Below are 10757 nucleotides of genomic sequence, written 5' to 3' on the forward strand. Positions count from 1 at the left end.
CTGGTTGGCTTGCTTATTAAAGATATAAAACCATTATTATTTAACGTACTATTGTAAGCATGAGTTACTGCATTTTCCTCCAGTAGGTTAATATTTATATCTCCAATAAATATAACGTTATTTTTTAATTCAGAAACAAGTTCAGAAAGTTCAAGCAAAAAAGAGTTCTCATGCACGTGTTGTAATCTATATAAACAGACTAGCTTAAAATATGATTTGTTCAATTTAACATCTAGTACGAGAACATCAGCTGATAACATATTACAAGATAACGTGATTTGTTTACAATCTATCGAGTTATCAACAAAACATAAAACACCACCTGCTCTGTAAGTATTGTTGCAGTTAGCGAAAAGATTGTAACCAGGTATTGCATATAAATTTATCTCATCGCTACCAATCCAAATTTCACTGAGGACAATCAAGTGAATTTTTTGTTTCAAACTACTTATTTCAGCAACAAAAGAATTAAAATTTTTTCTCATACTTCTGATATTAGCATAGATTAAGTTATAGTTATTAATATTATTTGCATGATCAAAAAACACTTGTAACTCAGACTGAGTCATTATTAACTCTTCATTCAAATTCTGATTCATATTAGGTATTCATATTCTTTGCAAAAACTATTAATAATATTAATAAATAGATAATAAATAAATAATAAATAAATTTGTAAATAAAATCTTTTGTAATACAGATTTAACAATAAATAAATATCCATCAAACTTAACAACTTTTAACATGGAACAGTAAACTAGAATCTTGCTTTGAAATTAAAATGACTAGTATTAATATGAATAAATATAATAGATAAATAAATATGATCTTTAGTAATACTGATTTAAAAATGAAGAAATATCTATGAAACTTAACAATAATTATTAACAATGCAACATTAAAATAAAGCTCTCTGTAAAAAATATATAACAAGGAATTAAAGGAATGACAACAGTTATAAATTACTTGCATGCTTACTTGAGATTGTTTAGATCCTCGCATGACTCGATCCTGATGCACCGATCATTCTCACACTTACGGACAAAGAACTTTCCATCCCTACACCAAGCATACTGGTAGCCAATGTCCTTACACTTCGTCTTCATATCCTTCAAGAACAACTTGTTTTCAGGAGCCAAATGTTCGTTCACGTACACGGATTTTTCTGGAAAGGCTGGATTTATCTGACGAGCATTTAACTTCTTCCTATCCCTAAACTCATGCAGCAAAGTGTCTCGGGTTACCCTCCTGGAGAACTGGATGATGAGAGGCGGCGGACGATCCTTCTTGTAGGATGGAACTCGATGAGCCACCGAAATGTCACCCTCCTGGATCTCCACTCCTAGGGCAGTGCCGACGTCCTTCACCAAGCTCATGACGTCCTCATTTGGTGTTTCAGGGATTCCGCTGACTTCCACGTTGTTCTTCCTGGAGTATTGCTCGAGTGCACGGACCTTGCTCTTGAGGGAGGTTACCTCTTTGTTCAGGGCGGCATTGTCACTGCGAAGGTGTTCATTTTCTTTCTTCATCGATGCAAGTTCTTCTTTTATATTTTTCATTAAGTTCGTAGATTCATCCATCTTGTTTGACATAAACTGCATAGCGTCTGTTAAATCGGTGATCTCATTTCTAGTAGTTTTTAGTTCATCAAACATTTGAGCTTTAAACTCTTGTAAAACCTTGAGAAGCTCATTGGTAGTAGTGACGACCTCTCGACACTGTTTACACTTCCAGTCTCTAAACGAACGCGTCTTAGTGCCAACGACGTCGTCTTGGATGCAGCGAGCATGAAAAAACTTCTCGCAACTTCCAGCGCACTTCACTTTCTGTTCCTCATCACCATCACACGATTTACCGCAGATGCCACAGTCAGACGTCATTTTTAAATGCTAATGTATGATATAATCATTAACACAACTGCAAACAACGTATGTCACGTGTGGCGGTACGAGCAGGAACACGCGTGTAGCAGGCGAGAGCGATGTACTCGGAGCGTCTTATCAGCTCGGCGGACGGAGCTAGACTGAAAATTTTTATTAGAATATTATATTCAAATAAGTCTATTAGTTTCATTTAAAACATTAATATTTTGAAAAATATTGGTTGATAGCAAGATAGATGTCTAATCAGTCATCTTACACACGAGAATATTTAATTCCAAAAATACATGTTCCTGCCCCAAATACAGCCCTCCCATTTTTCACAACTAGAATAATAATATCTTTTATATTAATACGTGAGGGCTGTTTTTTTTTTTTGTGATTCCATTATTTTTAAACCAATTTTAACGTTTGAATTGTCAAATAATTCCTCTCAATTCGTAGTTTTGCATTTAGGTTTTAGAATTTAGAAACTCTTACACCGAAGGGCCCGAGATTCTGTCTAACTGTTCTATGTCTTATTCAAAGCAAATTTTATTTTTGTAAATCTTAACTGTTACTATGGAAAACAACGCACAGGTTCCCGTGGTAGTTAAACAAATTCAATGTTTAAATCAGAAGAACAAATTCGCAACAAAATTGTTTGAAATGATAGGAGATATTTTTTGTTTTTTGGTGGGCGTCAGCATCGGTTTGGTTTGTCAATGGATGTATCAACTGTATCAATTTTATCAAAGTATGGGTAGACTACCCAATGCCTATGGTTTTTACTTCAGAATGGGTAAGCTCCGAGCACGAGCCCTGGTATTGATAAAGGAAGAAGAAATAGAGCAAGAAAGAACAGATGGTGATGGAGGTGACGGGTGTAGAGGAAGAATAGGCGTTTAACACACACAGTGGATCGGAGGACGAGAACTGGTAAAATTTCATTTGCTATGTATTCAATTTTATTGATGTCAAGAAGGAAAAAATAACTAGTGTTTTTGTATCTTTACTTGTTTTTTTTATTTCCTAAATAAACCCCACTATTTTTTTTATGAAAACCCTGTATTTTGTTTATATAACATTACAAAAATTTGCAAATTACATTACTGCATTACAATTTTAATACAGAGTAGCTCTTTCATTATTTTAACTGTTTTTGATACCACAACTTGATACCATACTTGATACCATAAGAAGAATGTTATGGTATCAAGTAGAATGGCAATAATATTTGTAGTTTGGACTTGTCTAAGTTTAATAATAGCAGGTCAAAACCAATTGCCCACCTGATCTAGAGTATACTGTTGGTTAAGAGTAGTTTCTGAACTTTGAATGGATCCTTAAACTAACAGTAACTGCTGGGTTGCTAGATCAAGTAAAATTGCCCAACAATTGAAACTCTGCCCTCAACTACTGTGAGTTGCCTTTGTAAGTTGGGGATAATCAATACTGGATAGCTGTCGAACAATTAGTAAATCCTATTATAGTGGTAGTAGTGACTTTCGGGATTATTTATGGTACAAACATAATGGTACAGGTCAAGCAAAATGAAATTGCAGCAGTATTTGTACTGCAGTATACAATTATATTAAGGATTGATGATAAAAGTGTATGATACTGTGGGGTCAAATAGTTTTGCATACAGAAAAAGACAATAAACTAAAAAGAAAGGGGATATTTGAAACAATGTAATTAGTTATGTTTCCTTTAATTAGTAATAGTACAAACATTTGCAGCCACTAAAATACGTGTATGGGCTAGTCAACATTAAACTGCTTACAAATAATAATAGAACTCATAATTTATTATGTTTTATACGTAGGTGAATGCTGTGTTCGATCTTAAGGTTCATTCTAAAGCCAAAACCTTTGTTTCTGGTGTTGCAGAGTGTCGTCAGAAATTCAGACATAAATATAAACTACTGAAAACAGTTAGTTAACATTTTACAAGATCTATAACTAACATTTTCTTTTTTAATTATTGTGATACCTAATCTGACGTACCGTATTTTATGTTAGTTGGGGGTTTCTTATAGAAATGCATACCTATAAAAAGTAACAATGTGCATTTTTTATTGAAAAATAATATAAATTCATAATAAGGCATTCAAAAACGTCGTTTACTCAATGTGCTAACGTCGTGTGAACATAATTGTCTCTAAATGTTGAGCATCTGCCTCACCGATCAAATGCACCTGGATTTGTTTCAGTACACATTAAAGATCACTTCCGATCCGAAAGTTTTCCTACGTTGTATCTCTTGCGATAATTAAAGGTGTCTATTTTGACAATTCCAAAGTAACATTGTGTTATTTATGCTTATTTATTAATAGGACTTTTGTCCTAAGTCGTTAATCTTAAAGGTAAGCTTTCATAGAGGCTTGTAAACCTTGGTGTGTCAACTATTTGCGTTTTCAAGTTTTAAAGTAAATAGAACCCCTATTCGGAATATTTTCATTTATATTCTAGATGTTTTGCACAGATTAGGATTGCTTTCAAACCAAAATCTATTTTTATAACCTCTGTTTTTTTTATGTTATAATATAAAGATAATCATACCGAAATATAACAGTTCCAACATTACCCTAGCAACCTTTGCTTGGGATTACAAAATTGGAAGCTATACCCCTACCATGTAGCCAATTAGGTAGTATACTTCAATTTAGGATGAATCTAATTCAAGCTGGTAGTAGAAGTGAGATAAATTAAAAGACAAGGTAGGCCAAATACATGTATATTTTACGGTTCTCAAATTACACCAAATACACTTTCCAAATAAAATCCATTATGGTCTTATTACTCCCAAATCTTGTACTAAATAATAAAATAGTGGAAAGATCTTACTTTAATCAGAGACACTGGTTTAATGGTCAGAACTGGCACTAGCAGATACCATGCAAAGCAACTAGAAGTGGTGCAAAAGCTACTGGACCAATCATAAGAAGGTGAACAAGAAGTGGTAGTACCAAGAAGTGGTTGATTTCTGTCTGAAAACATCACACAAACCCAATAAAAACTATTCTCTATAAATTCTAATAATTAAAAGTGGATTTAAGATCCTTACAACTCCTTGTGAAAATGTGCTTCTCCTAGAACAAAACTCAACAGGTCTGTATAAACTTTACTTGTTTTCTTTTCTTGTAAAATGCATTAAAATTGATTTGAAAACTTTTCTTTACTTTACATCTTTTCCCAAAAATGATTTCTACAAATGCTATATACAATAAATCTCCTAAAATCTTATTACTAAACAATATTAAAAGCTACTTACAATTTCTACACCAACCACATATTTGTAGACCATATTTCCAGTGAACTTAACTGACAAAACTTGAAATGGGTTATCAATCACCACTACCAACCCTAAAAACTAAATCTTTTAAACTGCTGGACACTCTTTCTTAATCTTAATCTAGCCAATGGTTAAATAATATGATTTTGTTTTGTTAATTTCAAATTATACTAACTACCATCGGTACAAAGCAATCAGCGAAAGTTTAGTCTTTCACCAACCAATTAGGCACCAACTTAGTCACATGTCAAACACAATTTCGTTTAATAACGTGTTTTCTGTAACATTTACTCGGGTCTACGAAATTGGTTTTTGTATGTATTTCGTTTAACTTAGTACGAGTACATCGTAAGAATGCTCTAAATACTCTCTATAATTAAATGTGCTATTAGTTTACTAATAATGTTTAACATTATTGCTGCATGTACAGCTGTCTAGAAACACAAGAAAAATATTACTTAGTCAAAATTACTTAACTAAAACATAATTAAAACAAGTCACTCATATAAGTAAAACTTAAAATACGGCACTTCTCAACCTCAAACAATACAATTACGGTACTAGTTTAACTTGTTGTGTTGTATGCCTTAGTGTCATAATTATTACTTTAAAGAGAACACTACTCTATTCTGCAATTTTACGCTATGCAAAGTGTTTCTGTTTTTCCTAACTCAATATTACAAAACTTTCAAGACTATTTTGTAGATTAGGTTATACAATATTATCAAACTTTGTATTTTGAACTAAAAGAGATCTAGAAAATATCTTGTGATTTCAATACTATGGATGAACACGCACTATTGTTTCTCTTTCCTAAATCAATTTGAATGTACCTACTTTTCTCCTTAAACAATTTCCGTCAACAGACGACTCTAAGGCCGGCCACACACAGAACCGGGCGGGGCGGGGCGCGACAGGGCATTATGCCCCGGGGCGTCTTGTGTGACGGGAATTGCACAGGCTCTTATGGAGCGCCACACACAGGACCGGGCGAGGCAGGGCACGTCAAAAAGAAGCCCCTGGGCGCCCGCAGGGCAAAATGTGAAGCTCTCCAAAATTATGCCCCGAGGCAAGTCGATGCCGGGCAGAACATTCTGCGCATGCGCGGTCATGTGATTTATTCCCTTTCAGGCAAATTTTGAAATAGTAGTTTACGCAACGATTGCGTTAAGTGAGTCTTTACGACACGAGTAGAAAATTTAAGGCACGAGCCTTGGCGAGTGCCTTAAAAACTTCTACGAGTGTCGTAAAGACTATTAACGCGAGTTGCGTACACTACTTTACCTACGGCAGTTTTTTTAATTACTATCAATCTGGATTTAATTACTAACAATCACTAATGATAACTTTTTAGAGAGGTTATGTTTTCGTGTATTGTCATTGCCACTGAAAGTGATGCAACGACTTGTTGTATAATCAGCTGATTTCCTGTAATTACGTGTTTGTTAAACTTCGTTAAATATTACATTGCTAGCAGCATTCTTACCATAAATAATATTGTATCAGGTACAATTCGGCAAATATTTCATTTATTTTTGGACTTCCACCAACTTAATTAAGAATACGCGAGTATCAACATGAACAAGTGGGATCAACAATTAAATTGGTCAACTGATCAGCTGATCAGCTGATTAGTTGACGTTCGAAGCATTACAATTTTAATTCTTTTCTCTCATTACTTGAATCTCATTGGTCCGTTACCTGTGTGGATATGAGAAAACTATGCGGATATGAAATGAAACTATGCGGATATGAAAGTAAACAGCTGTAAAGTTAAACTTTTCAATTCTAAGAAGTGGACTGAAATGGCTACTTTAAAAAACGGTCGTAGGTAAAGGATTATTTTACAACTGATAAAATTTACATATAAGACTGTACAGTAACAATTTATACACACTCTTTGATACGACTATACAAGTCGTAGTGAAGTAGTGATATTACTACAGTGGTTGAATAAATAATAATTTATCTTGGTATTGATAACTGAGGAAATAAAGGGCCAACGTTCATATCTTAAGGGTAAAAAAAAACACTCTTCTGGAGGTATGGCTGTTTAAATTTTGTTTTCTATTCTGCTCCCAAGTATAAAGTCCAATTTAAAAGTATGCTAAATAGGCTCAAGGCTCAGAAATAAAAAATCCTATATTAATTTTCAGGTTTATGGGGGCTAAACTTTTTACTTGACGTGCCCTGCCTCATTCTGTGTGTGACAGCAACAAGACAGGGCTTAAGTCAGGTGTCTCGTCAGTCGTCGTGCCCTGTCGCGCCCCGCCCCGCCTGGTTCTGTGTGTGGCCGGCCTAACAAACTCGCCGCCAACGGATATTTAGCGAGAATGCTCTTTAGTGTTTGGCCTCACATTTACACGTAACTTTTCATCCCTTGTGTGTAAATGTGTTTCGTTGTTTTGGTTCAAAATTAATGATTTTTCTTCCTCTAACTTCCTAGAAACCCCCAATGTGTAAGGAGTCCAATTATATTCAAGGGCATAGGACTTTTTTGAACCTATAAATTTGCTACCGCTACCAAAGACATTAAAGATAATGGATATCCAAGCTAAGAGTAATACGAATATAATATGTAGATTGCCAGAACCATACCACCCGGAATTAAACTATACAAATGCTTAGTATGATATGTATTCATAATAGTGCCTCGTATAATACTATAGCCATTGCACGCGTTTATCTTCCAGATGAAACTATTCGCTCAATAATAATCCAAACTATTTCGCAAATTAAAAAAGAATTTGCTTTCCTGATTGAGTACCGATATAAAAACTCCATAAACCTAAATTATGGCTTACGATGAAAGTGAATTGGTATAAATAAGATTAATGATGAAGGCTTGAATGTTTCTTCCTAACGATATCCCATATTTTACCTGGCAGTGATTTATGAATATTAGCTGAAAGGACATAATTGAACCTATAAATCTCGCAATACCTCGGGCTGTCGAGACTGTGTATTTACTTCATTTATCTCTTACCATTGTTTACCTGCTGAGAAAATATCTTTTGTCAACCATCATTCTAATCATTAATATTTTACTTACTTTATTGCCTCAGTATTTGTTATACCTTTTTTTATACAGCTCCTCGTATATAATAAAATTATTCCTATCTAGGAATTCTTGTTGGCAATAATCTATCCTCTTCCTACTATTTTAGATAACAAGAGTTACTGTGAAGCTTATACAGTGTACTAAAAAAAAAGTATTTTACATAGCCAGAGAGACTACTCTTTTTATTGTCGATATTGCTACTTTTAGGCTACCAAACACTGTGGTTCACCAGCATTATCATAAAAAGGTGGTTATTTCTCATAGCTACGCCACAAAATAGCCTTGCTCAGCTGTCCTACCACCTGGATGGCATTATTTATTATATCCTAATACCAGCTAATACTTTTTACAGTTATGTTGTAAGAATCCATACTTTCAACGAAAACTGAAAATAAGAGAAAATATATTCGTTATCATTAACTCATTCCCCTCATTTTATTAACTGTTAAGTAATACTCCTACAGTATCAATAATCATGGAAAAAGTTTTGCAATGGTAAATGCATTCACTTCGTTTTTATACAGGGTGAATAAAAAGTCAAGACCCCCCCCCCTCTAATATTTTTCCAAGTAAATATACAGAGATATCCTTTTGGAGGTCGTGCAATCAGAGCAAGAAGTTTCATTTTATGATTTTGAAATTTTGAAGTGTCTCCCCAAAAGGGGAGATTTGGGGGGCTACTCAAATATTTTAAGTGTAAACCCCCTTCAAGTGACACCTCACTTTGAAGTGTTTACAAAAACTTAAAGAATGGTGAAAACTAGAGGTCGCTATCTCTTCTCTATCCAAAATGGTAGCCCGTCAAATGTTGTGGAAAATCAATGGTAAAATTGGTTCAATGAACACCAAACACAAGACCAGAACTAGCCATTCAGTGGTTTTCGCATGATATTATTTGGTAATGAAAAAGGAGTAAATAACAACTTGCTTGTAACAACTAATTTAAGTTATACGAACTTTATTCATTCATTATTATGATAGCTTCCAAATAAGAATTTTAAATGAAGATAGCTTACACATCTAATCACTTCAACCTAAAACTTGTAAATGAATTTACAGGTAATGTAGCCAAATTATTTCTGTACTTTGTAAAAATCCAGATCCGTGAGCCAAGTAAGCGACCGGATAACCCAACCTCCATTTGAAGTCCATTAGCATAATCTCCGGACACATTAACATAATCCGTTAACTCTTCTTTGTGAGCATTAACTTTCCTTATTGGCATTGCAATACAACTTGAACTTAAAACTTTTTTCAGTTTTTTTCTCAACCGTTGATCTTGTTGTTTCTGTGGTATTAAACGCGTTTAGCCTGGACACTTTAGACAGTGAGTAAAGGTAGCTTACTCTCAATAACAACACATACAAATACTACACATTTTTATCGTAAAACTTAAAACTTAATACGGAAACTATTTATATAAATTACTTATAGTTGAGTTAGGACTGACAGTTCACACACGAAACACACACACACACAATAGAAAACAGTCAGCTCACAAGCATTACAAATTTAAAAACAGTAGTTCGCTCATTGAGTTTGTACACCGTTAATAAATAAATAAAAACTTTGAAAACGTTTTGATAAATTATGAAATAGTATCCATTAAAATTTGCCATGAGAAAGTTTTCTTGGTAACATACGAAAATTTTGATTGTTGTTCTATAAAACGTTGCAACTTATAGAAACCTGAACCAAATTCATTAATTCGGAGATTGTTATAAAAATAATTGTTACAGTCGCTTTATGTGAAGGGTTAATTGTTTGCTTTGTAACAAGTTGAAATTAAAAGAATATTCTCAAATCTTTAATTTTTGTGAACAGTTTTTTTTTCGGCCATTGTATGTAGTTAGATCGTTCAACTTGTAAATTCCTACTTATTACATAGGATTTTCGTAGATAAAGACTTATATCATGTTATAATAAGATTGCTCTGGAATTAATGGATTGATGTCTTCGAATTGACAATTTATTTTGTAAAGTTTAACAATAGCATTAGTTGTTTTTAGTAAGTGAACCTACAGCTTTTGACAACCAAGTATCACATAACAATAACCCATTACACTTACTAATGGGGCTTTTGTGGGTCAGTCATTGCAGTGTTACTTTTCTCTTCTAAGGTCGAATCCATGGCTAAATATGAATTCGTTATGTTGTTCTCATTGATGATTCCTGTATCTATGTACGGAACCTAATTTTGTTTAATCTATCTTGTAACTTGAAAACTATCGGGTTTATTTTATATTTCGGAAGAATACACTAATATCATGCTAATACAACTATTTTATTCCCGATGTGTATATCGATAAACGATAATATTGGAAACTGCAAAACCTGTTTGAATCAGCCCAAGCTCATTTTCCACTAGCTAATTACATCTCTTGCAATGAGAGAACAATAAAAAGAGACATTGTCAGTTATTTACAGAGTTTGTAGATGAAATAACTTTTACGCTATTTTCTTTTTAAGATTAAAACAAAATATACTCTGCAATATCTAAACAGTTAAATGGACAAACAAATGTATGAAAAAAGTTAAGG

At 33.6% G+C, this 10757-nt stretch overlaps 1 protein-coding gene across 1 annotated transcript; it reads right to left on the minus strand.

The window, feature by feature from the left end:
- Positions 1 to 974: 974 nt before the first annotated feature.
- Positions 975 to 1880, minus strand: LOC128985051 (uncharacterized). The gene has a single exon (XM_054404424.1). The coding sequence runs from the start codon at positions 1878 to 1880 to the stop codon at positions 975 to 977; it is 906 nt and encodes a 301-aa protein (XP_054260399.1).
- Between the last annotated feature and the right edge of the window lie 8877 nt (positions 1881 to 10757).

This window comes from Macrosteles quadrilineatus, unplaced genomic scaffold (assembly GCF_028750875.1).
Source record: "Macrosteles quadrilineatus isolate MER2022 unplaced genomic scaffold, UCM_ALF_1.0 Scaffold_2__2_contigs__length_208266976, whole genome shotgun sequence".
Lineage (NCBI taxonomy): Eukaryota > Metazoa > Arthropoda > Insecta > Hemiptera > Cicadellidae > Macrosteles > Macrosteles quadrilineatus.

Excerpts from the sequence above, each read along its gene's own strand:
- LOC128985051 (XM_054404424.1), bottom strand. The coding sequence starts at position 1,880 with ATGACGTCTGACTGTGGCATCTGCGGTAAATCGTGTGATGGTGATGAG.